Source organism: Zonotrichia leucophrys, chromosome 10 (assembly GCF_028769735.1).
Source record: "Zonotrichia leucophrys gambelii isolate GWCS_2022_RI chromosome 10, RI_Zleu_2.0, whole genome shotgun sequence".
Lineage (NCBI taxonomy): Eukaryota > Metazoa > Chordata > Aves > Passeriformes > Passerellidae > Zonotrichia > Zonotrichia leucophrys.
In genome coordinates this window covers 20,000,364-20,017,066 of record NC_088180.1, presented here as the reverse complement: position 1 = coordinate 20,017,066, position 16,703 = coordinate 20,000,364, and the positions used below count along the sequence as shown (strand labels likewise).

Here is a 16,703-nt window from a genome sequence, read left to right as displayed (position 1 = left end):
CCGTCCCCTGCGTGCCTGGAGCCCAGCATTGCAGCCGCTCTGCCTGGGCACCGAGTCCGCACGCCTGGGCTTGGGAGGGACCTTAAAGCTCATCCCTGCCACGGCAGGGACACCTTCCACCACCGCAGGCTGCTCCCAGCCCCAGTGTGCAACCTGGCCTTGGGCACTGCCAGGGCTCCGGGGGCAGCCCCAGCTGCTCTGGGCACCTGTGCCAGGGCCTGCCCACCCTCACAGGGAGGAATTTCGCACTGCCCAGCGCTCCGTGCCCAGCGGGAGCCGGGCGGTGCCGGCGCTGAGGGCGCTGAGGGCGGGCCCGGCCGGCCGGCCCTGCGCGGGCGGGAAGCGCCGCTCCGCCCCGCGCGCGCCATGGCGCTGTCCCAGCCCGGGCCGCGGCAGCTCGAGGAGGCGGCAGCGCACCGCCGGCAGCAGCTGCAGGTCCGGGAACGCGGGAGGAGAGGCGCTGGCATGGGAGGGGACCGGGGGCTGCCAGGAGAGGGGACACGAGAGGAGCTGGGCTGTGAGGGGAGAAAGTGGGGGAGGTGAGGAGCGGGGCGGGCCGGGTTCAGGGCCCGCCGGTGCCGGGGGTCCGCCCGCGGGTCCCCGCCGACTCCCGTTCGTCTCCGCAGGAGTCCTCCTCGCCCGGCCCTGCCGAACTCCGTTCGCCCCATCAGGAGTCCTCCTCGTCGGGCCCCGCCGAGCCCCGTTCGCCCCATCAGGAGTCGCCCCCGGAGGGTCCCGTCAAGCCCCGTTCGCCCCCGCAGGAGTCGCCCCATCAGGAGTCGCCCCCGCCGGGCCCTGCCGAGCCCCGTTCGCCCCATCAGGAGTCGCCCCCGCCGGGCCCTGCCGAGCCCCGTTCGCCCCATCAGGAGTCGCCCCCGGCGTGCCCTTCCGAGCCTCGTTCGCCCCCGCAGGAGTCCCTCCCGGAGGGTCTCGCCGAGCCCCGTTCGCCCCCGCAGGAGTCGCCTCCGGCGGCCCCTTCCGAGCCCCATTCGCCCCCGCAGGAGTCGCCTCCGGCGGCCCCTTCCGAGCCCCCTTCGCCCCATGAGGAGTCGCTCCCGGAGGGTCTCGCCGAGCCCCATTCGCCCCCTCAGGAGTCGCCCCCGGCGGGCCCCGCCGAGCTGGGGCCGAGCGCGGCCGCGGGCCTGGGCCGGCAGCTGCGGGTGGTGCTGACGCCGCTGCCCGCGGCGGCCTGGCCCCAGAAGCGGCTGCGGAGGGCCCGCTCCCCGGCCCGCAAGAGGCTGTGCCGGGAGCCCGAGAGCGGCCCCGGAGCCCCGCCCGGGCCCAGCTCGGCTGCCCACGGCCAGGACGGGCTGCGGGATGTGGACAGCGACGGCAGCGACGGGGGGGACGCGGCTCCGGTGAGTGCCCGGCCCCCGGTTATTATCTTTATAGAAATAAAGCTTTTAAGTGTTTTTCTTCTGTAAGTGGGTTTTATTCCCCCTTTTTAACCTCTGGCTGGCAGTGTCCCACTTCATTTTACCTTTTCACTGAAGTTTTAAATTCTTTATTGAGTCTCTTCATTATTGCTTTCATTATTAAAATTTTTGTTACAGTTCGCTTCATAGAGTTAATGCCAGAGTAAGCTTTGTAAAGCAAACTGGACCTGTATGGACAGATTTTGTTGTTGATACGTGACCACCCCAATTTGTATGGTCTTACATTTGTTACTACATTTGTTAAAAATAATTTAATCAGTCTAGGACTCACTTCTCTGAGCCCGGGACCCCTCTTGCAGCCATGTAACTGTATGATGGAGAGTGACTGTCTTCTCGTTCTGTAGGATGACTACTCCCACCTATCAGCCTATGAAAGGAAAAGACTAAAGAACATCACAGAAAATGCTAAATTCTTTGCTTCTCTAGAGCTGCATGAGGTTTGTATTTGGTCTAAATAGCATCAAAATGCTCTTTCCAAGACTCGTAATTGCACTGTCATCCGTCCTGGTGTGAAACCCTTTCCTCACTGGGGCAGCTGTATATGAGGAAAGCCATGACAATCACAGAATCCTGGAATGTTTGGAAAGGACCTTAAAGCCCTTCTCATTCCACCTCCAGCTGTGGGCAGGGACACCTTCCATAGACTAGGGTGCTCCAAGCCCCATCCTGGCCTGGAACACTTACAGGGATGGGGCAACCACAGTTCCTTTCTTATTATTATAAATAATGGCAGTAAGTTTATCACTGCCTTGAGATAATTGTATTTTATACTGGTTAATGCTTTATGCTCATTATCTATAATTAGTCTCTTTTTTTCTCTTTAAGTCAGCTGCAAGACTTAACCAACTTACCACTAAAAGGCAATCTCGGGTCACTAAAAGGTACAGTACCAGTAGATGAGATTTATATCCTTGATTCTTCATTGTGGGAGGAAAACAAATATTGGGAAAAGGTGAGGGGAAAAAAAAGAGAGGGCGTGGCCACGGTGCAGGGGAGAGGGTAACCAGTAAATGTGGAGGAGAAGACATTGGCCGTGCCAGAACAGTGCCAGGTGGAGCAGAAAATGAGCTGAAGCCCAAATAAGGAGTCAGCTGTGTGATGGGAGAAGGTGGGAATGGCTGGGTGGGTAAGGAATGAGGAGAGCTGGGAAGGGATGCATCCCAGGGAAACAGGGGTGGCACCTGCTGTGCAGTGCGGAGTGCTCGTGGTTTGTCTCAGTGTCATGGATGGAGGAGCAGGGCCAGGAGGGGCTGGTGCCTGCCAGCTGTGCCCGTGGGTCTGTCCCTAGCTCTGCTCTGGTTGTTGCAGGGCCAAGCCTAAGAAGGCAGAGGATGAGCCGGCGCGGCGGCGATCCATGCGCCTGCTCAGGGAGCCGCCGCTGGACGTTCCCTTGCTGGACAGGTTTCCCCGGCCAGAGGCAGAGGAATATGTGAGATGGGGAGGGGCTGCAGGAGGGGTGGGCGCACAGCAGCTTTCTGAAGCCGCTGATGGTGACGCTGATGGGTGGCACTGGGCACTGCACTGAGGCGTTTGGGAGCTGTGACACAGGGACAGGAAGGCAGGCTCAGTTCTGTCACCCTGAGCAGGTGCCATGGTCTCACCATGAGCCAGGCAGTGCTCTGTCTCCCAGGCTGATGGCATGGTGCAGTTGGGATCTGCAAAAGGGTCCTGATGTAGAATGTTCCACATCAACAGCCCATGGAGCTGAGCAGCCTTAAATCCAAAGGTTTATTACTCTAGTTTTTATTTCGCTGTAACTTCTGAACTGGTTTTATTTTCCTGGGTAATAGTCACCATCTCTTTGGAGCAGTGATGGAGCAACAAGTAAAAGGCATGCTGTTCTGAGAAATGGGAATTTAAATCTTCCGTGGAGCTGTAGAATAGATTTGAATCTGTAGTAAAGGTCTTGCTGCAGTATCAGGAGAGGAAGAAATCCAGGGAGGCAGTTGTTCTGTGCTGCCAGTGAAATTCTCTTTATTTTTTAATAAGGTTATGATCTCACCTTCTGTTTTTACTGTTTATTTCCTGTCCTAGTGTAGGTGTGTTCTCAGAATGTCTGGTGGGGAAAGTACCAATTCACCTTGTTTGTGGTTTAATTGGTTTGAGTTACAAAAATTGCCAATGTCCTCCCAGCCTCAGGTTCCAGGCGGACCTTTGCCCATGGTTCCAGAGTACCAGACAGAGAGCAGTAAATGGACAGAGGCCTTACTGAACACGTGGATGAGGATAAGTGAGGTATTATTGGTTTTATTTGTTATTTTTGGATCGTGTAATTTCACTTGGGCTCTGATTTTGATTAGATATCTCCATTCTGTGTGTAGGTGAAGGCGGAAGATGCTGAGCGGGACACACCTGACATAAAGAGGTAATGTGAAAACATTAGCCAAAACTGGGGATTATCTGGCCCCCCTTCCTTCCTTCCCTAATGAATGTTTTGGGGATGGTTGTCATTTTGGTTTCCCAGGTACCAGGAGAGCCTGAGCAGCATGGTGCTGAGAGAGGAGAACATCAGGAAGGTGGTGAAGTCCCGGGTGTGTTCCATGGCCATCCACCCTTCCGAGAGCACCATCCTTGTGGCAGCTGGAGACAAGCTGGGGCACGTTGGCCTCTGGAATGTGGTGAGTGCTTCATGTGCTCCTCACCTGAACAGGTGTGTGGTTCAGGACAGCTGCAGGTGGGGCACAGCCTGGGGTAGCATTTTGTCAGGCTCTTCAGAGTGTTCTAGGTTTTTTCCATTCTTAGGGATAATCCTTGGTGGTTGTCAAGAGTGATTGTCAGAGTTGCCAGAGCAGCTTTCCCATTTGCTCTCCCTTGTATTTTTCTGAAGTTTGAAAGCAGAATCATCTTTGTGGGATGAACCAGAACTTGGTCCAAAATGACCTGTTCAGTTTCTTTTAAAATAACAAAATGATGCAAAAGTTAGAAGAGAAGACACAGGAGATGCTGTGTTCATGCAGTTTGGGTCGCTAGTTCAGCCTGAGCTCTCAGTAGCCCAGTGTGTCCATATTTTGATGTGGCAGCAGAAGCCAGCTGTGCGGGTGTGCCAGGTGCTGCTGTCCAGGCCCAGGGCTGGTGGTGGCTACAGTGGCACTAATTGCAGCAGGAAGTTGCAGCTTTCCATGATTAGGGACCAGAAGCAGTCGCACTGTTCATATCGCCTGTGCTGTTGTCTGCTCTCACCCAGCACCCTCTGCCTCCTCCAAAAAACATTCAAAAGCCAGAGATTTGGCTCTAAGAGTTGTAGTCATTAACAAAATATCTGCAGTGATCAGCACCCGTGTCTGTGGGATCTGTCGTTTTGCAGAGCTGCGGGACGGAGGAAGGAGCCCACACCTTCATCCCCCACAACTTCCATGTCAGCTGCATGCACTTCTCTCCCTGCAACCCTGCTCACCTGCTGTCCCTCAGCAATGACACGCTGCGCTGTGGCGATGTCACCAGGGCTGTCTTTGATGAGGTGAGGCACTGCTGGAAGGTTGGGTCTGCTTTACCAACTCATTCTTTGGTTGTTTTATTAACAGGAAAGTTCAGGTTCTAGTTCCACAAGGACATATGGATCAACACTTAATTAACGTCGCATAAATAGGGAGATGTTTCCTCCTCACCAAAACCCAGAGACAGCCTGCGTTCTCCCACTTTCCAGTTTACATTTCTGCACATGATTAAAAGCTTCTGGAGCACTGGAGAAGGGAAAGATATCCTTAATCCTTGCTCAGTGTGTGCTCGAGGCCAGCAGCTCTTTGATTGCTGGAACACAGAGGTGATAGTGCCTTGTAGGAGCTCTGACAGGGAATTTGGAGTGTGCTGTCGCTGGTCTGGTTTGGATGGTTAATTATCTCCTAATTATTTCCCCTGTGGAAAGCATCCTTGTTTCACAGAAGGGTTACCTGCACAGCTGGATGAAGCTGTCACATGGGCTGCCTGGTTTTTAATGAATTAAAGAGGGAAAGGATGGAACCCACAGCCCAGGGAGTGTTTGGGTGTTGGAACAACTGCCTGTTCCCTTTAGTTCTGGTGACATTTAACCTTCCCTGGGCTCAGATCTACAGGGGTGAGGAAGACTTGTCCTGCTTTGACTTCCTGGAAGAGAATGCCTGCACTGCCATTGTGAGTTGCTGGGACGGGCCCGTGGCTGTTGTGGACAGACGGACGCCAGGGGTGTCCCCAGAGCTCTCTGTGGACATTGGCTTCAGGAAGACACGGACAGTCCACGTGCACCCCGTGAACAAACAGTATTTCCTGGCTGCTGGCTCCGTGTACGTACCCAGCCTCAACAGGCTGGATTTTCAGTGCTCTCTGTGCTGGGGACAGCTGGGGCTGAGGAGTTTCTCAGCCTCCATTTACAGTCAGAGCTGTCTTGGTCCTTTTAGAAAACAACTTTTCAGTCCTTAGCAGGATTTAAGGTGGGATTTGGTTTGATTTCCCAGATCAAATGGGAATCAGATGGGCCCTGGTGGGTCTTGGCACAGAGGGACTGTGGAGGGCTGGTTGGGGATGGTGGTTTTGGTGCTCCCAAAATCCCTCAGAGCCACCGTTTGAGTGGATATTGAAGCTCTGAACCTGCTCCCACACAGCCTGCCATGCTCTGGAGCTTTTTTGGTGAATGAAGGATAATTACTGAAGTGTTTGTGGTACCTTTGCAGGGACGTTTGTGTTTTTGATGTTCGGTACCTTCGGAACACCAAGGAGAACAAGCCCCTGAGCTCTCTGACAGGACACACCAAAAGCGTGGCCTCGGCCTATTTCTCACCTGTCACTGGCAGCAGGGTGGTGACAGTGTGTGCTGATGACCGGCTGAGGTAAGGCTGTGGAAGGAAGAATCCTCATGGAAAATACCAACTGTTTGGGTGATTTATTGTCATTATTATTATTACTATTATTACTGCTCCACCTGACCCATCACTGACCACCTTCTGTCTTTATCACTTTAAAAAATTATAAAGATTTACGTGCATTAACATTTTTAATGTAGTTTTTAATGGTTTTTTGCTTTGGTTGTTTTTTTTTTCTAATTCTCATTTTCCCTCAGGATATTTAAAAGTAAAAACATACAGGTACTTGTTATCTTTAAAAAACAAACAAAATGAAAACCCACAAAAACAGCCAGCCAAAACCTGGCTGGTGAACACAAACACAAAATGCTCAGAAACGAAATTTCTTTGTAGCTGGTACTTGAAATAATGATGATATCAGCTCTTCTGTAAATAGCCTACCATTTCATCATTTAGGCTGCTGTCAGTTGCTTGTGTTAGACGTTCTTTTTCTCCTTTGTGACTGCAATTTACATGATTACTGATTTAGTGTGGGCTGGGCAGTTTTTGCCCCGGGGGGTGAGACCCCCAGGTTCATGAGGTGGAGGAGCAGAGGCAGGATGCTGGGCTGGCCTTTGGGCTCTGCAGCCCCTCCTGCAGAGCTGCCAGCCAGGTGGGCTGCAGATCCAGCTGGCAGCAAACCCAGTTCTGAGCACATGCAGTGGTTCCAGCTGGGATGGTTCCAGCTGGGGTGCTGGTGCCCATGGCCAGGCTGGCTGGCTGGGCACACTCCTGGGCCCCAGGAGCTGGAGCTCTGTGAGGGAAGGGCTGCCTTTTTAGCACAGGTTCTTGGTGTTAATGTGCTCTTCTGTGCCCAGGGTCTACGACACCACGTCCTTGTCATCCACTGTCACACTGCTCAGCTCCATCAGGTGAGGACAGCACACCTGGGCCAGGGCAGCGCCGTGGCTGCTCCTGTGGGCCTGGGGGGACAGGACACAGGGAGCGGCTGCCACTGCCAGAGGGCAGGGATGGGTGGGATTTTGGGAAGGAATTGACCCCTGGCAGTGTCCCAAGCCAGACTGAACAGGGCTTGCAGCACCCTGGGATAGAGGAAGGAGTCCCTGCCCATGGCAGGGGTAGCACTGGGTCATCTCTAAGGTCTCTCCCAGCCCAAACCATTCTGGTATTCTTGCCCCATCCTGCCCATCCCAGGACAGGGATCTACTGCAGGGATCTGAGCACTGCAGCGTGAGCGCTGAAGGTTTAGAAGGCAAGGGAGCAGATGGGACATAAATGATGATTTAAAATGCTGGATTCACAAGGAGTAACGTTGCTCTTGCCCTGCAGGCACAACAACAACACAGGCCGCTGGCTGACCCGCTTCAGGGCCATCTGGGACCCCAAGCAGGAGCACTGCTTCCTGGTGGGCAGCATGGCACAGCCCAGGCAGATCGAGGTGTTCCAGGACACCGGGAAGTTGCTGCACTCCTTCTACAACGTGGACTGCCTCGGCTCCGTGTGCTCCATCAACGTCGTGCACCCCAGCCAGAGCATCCTGGTGGGAGGCAACTCCAGCGGCCGCCTCCACGTGTTCCAATAGAAGTGCCTTAGGTCTTTATTTTTTACCTCCCTGCACTGACTTGGTTCATTCTGTATTAAGCAGTTCCGAAGCTGACTGTTGTTTCTCAGGACAGAAATGTACTTTGAAAGTCTTAAAATAAATAGTTTAAACTGCCTTTGGCACACATGTCTTCCATGGAAATAAAAGTGACCCTTGAGCCCCCAGCTCCCTCAGCCGCTCCTGGGTCTCCAGCCCAGGACACTCTGCAGCCCCTAGTGCCTTCCTTGTAGGGAGGGGCCCAAAACTCCTGGGTGCATTTGTGAAATTGTGCTCCTGGATGCAGAGACGTGCGAGGGACTCACCTGCAGCTCTGGAACTCTCACTCCAGTGAGAAGCTGCTAAAAGACCAGATTTCTCACACTTTGAGCTGTTTCATAAGAAAAATCAGAATCGCTGAACAAAGCTCATCCCAACTCTGCTTTTCATGATATTTAAATATTTATTTAAATTTAAAAATACTTTTCATGGCACCAATGATTTTATGCTAACTAAGGTATTGGATATGTAGAAAAAGGTACATTTTGAAGGAAAAAAGAATGTAACTTACAGTATTTGGCACATGAAAGGTTAATCTCTAGGTTTTCTTTATGAAAACTAAGAAATTCACATTTTCAGGTATTTTACTGTCTACTGCTGAAAGATGCAGTATGCTAGGACGAGATTCATGGGTTTCTGCTCTCAGAACCTATGGAAACAACATTTTGATAGAAAGACGGGCAGAACTAACAGGGCCTGAAACACACGACAGGATCTGGGACCGACGGGAGAAACGTACAACGGAAAATCACCAATTCTCGTGGTTCTGCAGTAAAACGCTGGGGGACAAGGGCAGAGGTGACCTGGGGCTGGCACAGAGCGTCACCCGAGGAAAGCCAAGGTGGAGGGGCCCAGCTGGGGCTCGGAGGACGTGTCCGAAAAGGATGGAGCTGTGCTGTCACACGTCACACAGAACATTGCAGTGAGAAGAGGAGGAGGAGGAGGAGGAGGAAGGACGACACTGCAGCGTTAACCCGGGGTAAAAAATGTCAGCGTCGGGACGAGCACAACTGCATAGAAACATCAGCGCTATGGGCTGAGGTAGGAACACTACACTAAGAGTTAATTCTGCTATGTTGCATAAAACAGGATTATCATGTAAAAAAACTGCTCCTCCGCCTCCTGGAGCCTTCCCTGGGCTCCTGGAGCCTTCCCTGGGCTCCTGGAGCCTTCCCTGGCTCCTGGAACTTCCCTGGGCTCCTGGAACTTCCCTGGGCTCCTGGAACTTCCCTGGGCTCCTGGAACTTCCCCGGGCTCCTGGAGCCTTCCCTGGGCTCCTGGAACTTCCCTGGGCTCCTGGAACTTCCCTGGGCTCCTGGAGCCTTCCCTGGGCTCCTGGAACTTCCCCAGGCTCCTGGAGCCTTCCCTGGGCTCCTGGAGCCTTCCCTGGGCTCCTGGAACTTCCCCGGGCTCCTGGAACTTCCCCAGGCTCCTGGAGCCTTCCCTGGGCTCCTGGAACTTCCCTGGGCTCCTGGAGCCTTCCCTGGGCTCCTGGAACTTCCCCGGGGCTCCTGGAGCCTTCCCTGGGCTCCTGGAACTTCCCTGGGCTCCTGGAGCCTTCCCTGGCTCCTGCCGCGCTCCGGAGCCGGGGCTGGAGCCCACCCTCGCCGGGCCTCGTGCTGTGAGCGGGCTGTGACCCGGGCAGGGGGACTGTGCCCCCCACGGGACCTCTCCCCTTATTGCAGTGACAAGGAGTGGCCCAAGGTCACCGTCCCGCCCGGCGGTGGGTGCTGGATGCTCAAAGACAACACGGACATCAGGCTTTGTAAAACGGCAGTTATGGCCCCAGCTTACGGAAAAATCTCTCCCTGAGATGAAATTAAACTTGCTCAGCTGTTTCTACCCTTCTTTTTTTTTTTTTTTTTTTTTTTTTTTTTTTTTTTTTGCTGATGTGTCCGACTTGTCACCCCAACCTAACCAGAACTGGCTGTTATTGCTCCCTGTGGATGGGCTGCTGCTCCAGTCTGGGGGTCCTCACGATGAGTTGGGTTTATTGACTTGCAATCAACGATGGTCGGGGCTAAAGGTGTCCGTTGGCTTCTTCAGTGTCACCTGCGCTTCTGAACTCGTGTCCTCTTGGGAAGAGTCCCAAAAGCAGAGCTCCTTCTGTGTCCCAAACCCAGCAGGGCTCGGCTGGCCTTGGGGTCCCGGCCTTTGCTCTTAAACCATTGCTCACAGGGAACCGCTCGGTACCGGCACCCACGGTCACCCCGTCCGTAAAATAAAAAAAGACTGGATTAGATCTGATAACAAAATAGCATTTCCTTGTTAAAATAGACCTTGAAATGTCTCTCTTTTTTTTTGTTTTGTTTTTTTTTTTGTGTTCTTTTTGCTTGGTTTTTTTACAAAACAGGTACAACTGGCGGAGGGTAAAGGTGATCCCAATAAATCTGACACAGTCACTAGAGCTCCACGCCAGGTTTGCGTCCCCTGGCTTCCATGCTCCCCTGCCCTCGGGAGCACCGATGCTTCAAGGCTTGAAAGAGTGGCGAAGGGCCGAGTCCGCAGCAGGGCGAGGGCTCCGGATGGCTGCGCTGCGCTGCGCTGCGGGGAGAGGGCACGGGGCGCCCCCAGAGCTCGGTCACCTCCTGGGAGGCTCCGGCGGGCAGGGAGGGCTCTGCCAAGCGCTTCGTGGAGGGCGGGGGCGGCGGGCACAGTGCGGATTGAATACCGAAACAGTACACGAGTGTTAAATGAAACCTCAGTAGCACCATTGCTAAAGCTCCTGCGAACGGCCCCGCCAGCCGCGGCCGGGCTGGCAGAGCAAAGAATTCCCCTCTGCTCGGTGCTTCCCCAGTCGTGAGCGTGGGGTCGGGACGGGAGGTGCCGTGCGGGCTCCGGGGCTGGGAGCACGGGGAGGAGGGGGCTCCGGGGGCTGCGCCCACCCTCCTCTTCCTCCCGGAAAGCCGCCTCCTCGGCCGGCCGGGCCCGGGTCGGGAGGGGAGGGTTAGTGAGTGCCGGCGGCAGGTCCAGGCCCCCGCGGTGGCTCCTGCCTTCAGGTGTCAATGAGCAGGTTTACCACGGCGCGGAGCTTGCAGGCAAACCATCGCCTGAGGGGACAAAAGTATTGGTAATGGAACTGCTCGAACTCTGGGGTCTGGCGGATATCACGGAAAAAGGCAGTGTCAAGGTCGGACTCGGTAAGGACGATCAGGAGGAGGAGCAAAACAAAGAGGAGTCCAACTGTCACAAGGAGCAAACGGAGGACACTTAAAAGAAACTTATTCACCTGTTGGGCCTGTGCGGGCCCCAGGCCGGCGGCGCCCGGGCACAGCGCCCGCAGCTCGCCCTCCGCCTCTGCCGCCGGCGTGCCCGCCTCCGACTCCTTCTCCTCCTCGATGCTGCACGGGGCGCCGTTGGCCTGGCGCGACAGCAGCATCAGCTCCAGGCTGTGCTCGGCCACGGGCGTGGGCAGCACGCTGTCGGCGGGGCTGTAGCTCTCGTCCGCGATCACGGCCACCCGCTCGCTGCTCTCGGCGCGGCCGCTGCGCCCCGGGCCCGCAAAGGCGTCGCCGTGGGAAGCCGAGCGCACCGGGGTCGAGTGGGCGCTGTCACGGAGGGACTCCAGGCCTGGGGAGACAGGGAGGGGCAAGGGACACTCAGTGGGGCGCAGGGTTCCTGTCCACGGCCGGGAGCTGCCCGCAGTGCCCCACACCGGTGTGCCCCACGGGACAGAGCGCGGCGGCTGCCCCGGCTTGCTGCTGCTTCTTGTTGTTATTGTTGGCCCTTCGGCACCTGCAGCCCCTTCAACACGACCTGTGACTGCGGTGGTGACACCTCAACACCTGCCTGGCTTGTCACTGGCACGGCCAGCCCCTGGCTGCCAGCCGGGACCGGGGCAGGGTCTGGGCTGTTCCGCAGGCAATCACACACACACGTGGGCTGGAGCTGCCCTGAGGTGACAGTGACAGTGACAGTCCCCCTGCAGCTGCCCACAGTGCTGGCACTGCCAGCCGTGGCACTGCGGCACCACGGGCACCTGCCCGGGACAGGTGACACAGCCAGGAACAGGGCTCGGCCATCACGGGGACAGGGATGGGCGGCAGTGATGGAGAGCCCCAGGTGAAGGTGCATGAACAGAGGGTCGTGCTGGGCCGGTGGGGGTGCGTGTCCCCCAGCACACGGGGGAGGTGTCCCCGTCACGTGCAGGAGCCCCTGCAGCACACACAGGCTGCTCTGAGCTCCCCACAAACCAAAACCCAAATGTTTTACATCGCTCACACCCGAGCAGGAGCCATGGCAGGAGTTCTGTGCCAGCCCCCGTGCCTGCTCCCAGCCCCGTACCAGGCTGAGCTTTGGTGCTTTGTGCCAAGCAAGTCCTGCCCCTACCAATAGCTCCTCCAAATCCCCAAATTGCAAGAAACCACACACATAAGGGACTTGTTTCAGGCAGTTCTGGCAGGCAGGGGGGGATAGGAACTCTGCCATTGCAGGGGCCCCAGCTCCAGGGAGGGTGTCTGAAGGTCATGGTGGGGACCAGCTGGTCCCCAGGGCCACCCTGCAGGCGGCTGGAGAGGGACAGGGCTGGAGCTGTCACTGAGGGAAGAGCGCAGTGCACTGAAGCACCTCGACATGCTGTCACCACGGCCCGGCTGCCGGAGGGTGAAGGGGAACACCCGGAGCTCATCCGGCCGCATTCCCGGGGATTTGCAGCCTCTCCTTTGTGAGCGCTGCCCGGGTGAGTGCCACAGCAACACTGTGCTCCCGGGCAGTGAGGGGGAACGCGCTCTCACCCTGCCAGCTCTGCGCCCTCCCCTCTCAAGGGAACGCTCCCCATGGCACCCACTGTGTCCCCGACACGGGGGACAGCCCCTGAGGGGGAGCCACTGCTCATCTCCACAGTGACAGCAGGGCTGGCCCCCAGACCCAAACCCTGCTGCCATCTGCTCCCACGGGACTGGCAGCAGACGCTGGAAAATCCTGGAAATCCGAGTCCAGCCCCACCACCAGAGCTGCTCTGTGGTAACAACAACCTGGAGTCCAGGAGACCCCGGCCCACTCCCTGCCACGCATACCCTGCACCCCACAGTCCTGCACCCCACGTTCCTGCACCCCACATTCCTGCACCCACCAGCTCCCCAGCTGACCACGGCCCCACAGTCCATGGAACCCCGTGGAGCCCCAGGAGCCCCCGGCCCCGCGTTACCTGGCTCAGGTGGGTGCCCAGCGCCGCAGGGATCGCCGTGCCCGGGGGCAGCGGGCAGCAGGGGCAGGATGCCCAGGGCCCGGGACAGCAGCCGCGGCCCCAGCGCCAGCACCCGCACCCGCACGGCGCGGCAGCAGTGGTTGATGAGCCACAGGTGCACGCTGACCCGCGTCCTGATCCTCACCAGGCACTTCACCATGGTGGCACAGGGACACAGGGACTGTGGGGACGGCTCTGCGAGCGGCACTGCGCCGGCCCTGGGCTCTGCACTATTTTGGGCACCCGCGTTCCCACGGGACCCAGCTGAGGTGAGAGTGAGGAGAAGCAAAGGGGTGGAACCAGCCCGGGGTGATTTATGGGGGGAGGTGATGGAATGCACTGGCTGCTTCCCAACGGCACTGGGGCACAGGCTGTCACATGGAGCTGGGCGGCAGAGGTGACCCTGTCTGCTTCCATCCCCAGAACTGGCACAGCCATGACCCAGGGATCCCTTGGTGGAATGAAATCCTGCCCATGGGCAGACAGTCCCTGTCCCTGCCTGCATTCCGGGCCCAGGACCAGGATCGGGGTGGCTGTGCTGAGGCAGGGCTGGCCCCATCCAGGGGCAGGGAACAGCCACGTCACTGGGAGCTGGACACTGCTGTCACCAGCAGGCAACACAGCCACCACCAGCAGCACAGCCACAGCTTTTGCCAGACCTTCTTCCCAGTGCATCCTCCTCTGACACGGCCTCAGCATGGGGAGGAGCAGCCTCCCTGCTCCAGCCTGGTGGAACACCGGCTTTGCAGAGGGCAAGCTCCCAGGGCTGCAGCCTCAGCTGGACATTGTGCACGTGTGTGTATCTTCGTGCACATTGTGTGTACCTGCGTCTGTGTGCACACCTGTATGTCTGTGCACACTTGTGTTTGTGCCCCTGTCCGTGTGTCCCTGTGTCTGTGTGTCCTTGTCCATGCGCTCCTGTCCCTGCAGGTGCCCCTGTCCGTGTGTTCCCGTGCCCAGCATGCCGGGCAGGGCTGCCCCGTGTCCTACCTTCCATGATGGAGATGTGGACGGCTCTCCGCCGGGTGCGGGGCACGCTGCTCAGCCTGGGGCCGTGCGTGATGGAGGGGCAGCTCCTGCTGGGCACCAGCCCGGCCCTGGGGACAGCAGGGGACAGGGTCAGGGCCGGGACAGAGCCAGCGCTGCGGGCACACGGCAGTGCCCTGGGCACACTCCCAGCCTGGGCACACGGCAGTGCCCTGGGCACGCTCCCAGCCTGGGCTCCCACCCCAGAGCTGCTGCCAGGCTCTCACCGGTGGATCTCGGGGGGCTCCCTCTTGATCTTGGCGCTGGACTCCATCACCTCCTTGGCGACGCGGCCGCTGCAGGTGGGGCAAGAGCAGCAGAGGTGAGGAGAGGAGCACAGCACCCTGTGCACAGCCTGGGCCCCTCCCCACAGAGCTCCAGGGAAAGCAGAAAGGTTTTCTCAGGGGACTGGGGGCGATGGAAAAGGCTGGGCTGGCACCTCTGCCTCCATATTTTGCTCTTTCCTCTGGCACGGGGTGCTGGACACCAGGGGTCACCTCCCCTCAGCTGGGATGGACGTGCCAGCACTGTGCACCTCGGTGAGGGGACACACTGGGGTGTCCCATCCTGCAGACAGGATGTCCCCAGTCCAAACTCTCACTCCAGCAGCTCAGCACAGGAATTTAGGGATAATGGTGATTTGTTTCACTCCTCGTTGTTCTCAACCCTCCCATCCTCCACTCCTGTCCCTCCAAAGCCCCTCCTGTGAGCTGGGGACAGGGGTGGCCTCTGTCACACAGAGACAGTGGCAGAGGTGGCCTGGTGGGGTCAGTGCTGCATTTGGGGATGTCTGGAAGATCCTGAGATGTCCTTGGGGCACTGCAGCCCCACACTGCTCCCCAAGGAGCGCACAGCAGCACACCCAGCATCTGCTCCTGCCAGGATTTACCTGCACCAGGAATTCCCTGCGCCAGGATTCACCTGTGCCGGGATTCACCTGTGCTGGGATTCACCTGCGCCAGGATTCACCTGTGCTGAGATTTCCCTGTGCTGGGATTCACCTGTGCTGGGATTCACCTGTGCTGGGATTCACCTGTGCCGGGATTCACCTGCGCCAGGATTCACCTGTGCTGAGATTTCCCTGTGCTGAGATTCACCTGTGCCGGGATTTACCTGTGCCAGAATTTACCTGCGCCAGGATTCACCTGTGCTGAGATTTCCCTGGGCTGAGATTCACCTGTGCCGGGATTTACCTCACCAAGATTTCCCTGTGCTGAGATTTCCCTGCGCCAGGATTTACCTGTAGCGGAAGCGGCTCCCCTTGAAGAACAGGTTGCTGCTGGACACCGTCCGCACCTGGCTCGACTTCTCCAACCTGCAACAGCCCAGGAGCGCTGTGAGAGTCCTGCTGAGCTTTCGGAGCATTGAGCAGGGACCATTGTGCAGGGACTGGCGCTCTCCAGGGCCAGCAGTGACACCCACGAGCAGGGACTGGCCCTCTCCAGGATCTGAAAGCCCCCCATGGCCTGGCACCTGCAGGGTGACAGGCTCGGCCCCGCCTGGGCAGGTGGGCACTCACCGCAGGGACCATCCCATCTCCTCCCCATCCCGCAGGAGCTGCTCCCTGTCCCCAGCAGTGCCCAGCAGCCCCTCAGGCCAGCCCAGGGCCCAGCAGCAGGGTGCAGGACCCAGCAGCGATCCACTGCCACGATTAATCACAGAGAGATTTGTAAAGCAATATTGCAATTTCATTTCATGTTCATGTAATGAGGAGTGAAACCTGCTGATTGCAGCTGCTGATTGCAGAATTCCCAGTGGGAATGCATCGCATGCTCTGTCTCGCAGCTTGCTGATTAAAATAAAACTCATTACCAGGCACAAAGTGGCCTGGGTTAAGGATGGCATCAACAGGATGCTGCTGCTTGGCATTCCCAGCTTCGTCCCAGATAATTAGTGATAATTTCCTGATGGGAGTTTGCTGGGGAGGGATGAGCACAGAGGGGCTGGGAAAGGAGGGCAGAGACCCCATCCAGGGCAACAGTGCTTTTGGTGGCTTTGCCAGGGCCACTGGGACAGGGTGCCACATGGCCAGTGAGTGACCACTGGGACAATGTACAGTGAGTGACCACTGGGACAAGGCGCCACATGGCCAGTGACCAACCCCACAGGTGGGCACCAGCCCACGGGGGCTGCAGTTCACCCCACAAAGCAAGCAGCACGTACTTGTAGAAAGCCTGGTTCTCGATCCCACACTTCCAGAGGTGTTTGCAGGCTTCTGGTGTCGGGGCAAAATAGGTGAGAACAATTTTCTTCTCCTAAAGGGGACAGACAGGGAGTCAGGGGGAGGACAGGGAGTGGTGCTCATCCCACAGACAAAGAGTGGAGCAGACAGAGCTGGAGAGTGGCACTGGCATGGACAGACCCTGCTCTGGAGCCATTTGGGGCGCAGGGATCAGCCTGGTGCAGCAGCTGGCGTGAGGGATGGGCAGATGTGCCCGCTCTGCTCCCAGCCTTTGGGAACAGCCAGAAACACTGGGGATTTTAAAAATTCCTGCTCCTGTGGAGCCAACCCCAGCCAGAGGAGCTCTGGCTGAGTGAGGGATGGTGGCAATGAAGGAGCACCTTGGGAATAACCCGAGGGAGGGCATGGCCAGGAGCTGAGGGGCCCTGTGTGGCCTGGCCTGGGGTCCAGTGCCCACCTTGGG

The 16,703-nt window shown here is 57.5% G+C and overlaps 2 protein-coding genes across 4 annotated transcripts in view; one reads left to right on the top strand and one right to left on the bottom strand.

The window, feature by feature from the left end:
- The first annotated feature begins 342 nt into the window (after positions 1-342).
- On the top strand, positions 343-7,925 carry WDR76 (WD repeat domain 76). Of its 2 annotated transcripts, XM_064721783.1 has the most exons (14): positions 343-435; positions 627-831; positions 862-1,358; positions 1,781-1,873; positions 2,262-2,317; positions 2,745-2,865; positions 3,570-3,671; positions 3,758-3,801; positions 3,901-4,054; positions 4,741-4,893; positions 5,478-5,692; positions 6,080-6,235; positions 7,066-7,119; positions 7,538-7,925. In XM_064721783.1, the coding sequence occupies exons 1-14, from the start codon at positions 367-369 to the stop codon at positions 7,788-7,790; spliced, it is 2,172 nt and encodes a 723-aa protein (XP_064577853.1). In that variant the 5' UTR covers positions 343-366; the 3' UTR covers positions 7,791-7,925. The 2 variants fall into 2 exon arrangements, with proteins under 2 accessions (XP_064577853.1, XP_064577852.1); XM_064721782.1 differs by having other exon boundaries at positions 627-1,358.
- A 1,767-nt stretch (positions 7,926-9,692) lies between these two features.
- FRMD5 (FERM domain containing 5) overlaps positions 9,693-16,703 on the bottom strand; it is a 49,440-nt gene continuing 42,429 nt past the window's right edge. The window contains exons 10-15 of one of the 2 annotated variants that reach the window (XM_064721785.1): positions 16,222-16,313; positions 15,299-15,373; positions 14,286-14,354; positions 14,023-14,129; positions 11,077-11,417; positions 9,693-10,897 (exon numbers count right to left, since the gene is read on the bottom strand). In XM_064721785.1, the coding sequence (XP_064577855.1) occupies positions 10,850-10,897; positions 11,077-11,417; positions 14,023-14,129; positions 14,286-14,354; positions 15,299-15,373; positions 16,222-16,313 (732 nt within the window). In that variant the 3' untranslated portion in view covers positions 9,693-10,849. Of the gene's footprint in view, positions 11,418-14,022; positions 14,130-14,285; positions 14,355-15,298; positions 15,374-16,221; positions 16,314-16,703 lie in introns of both variants that reach the window. The other variant, XM_064721784.1, reaches the window with a different exon arrangement.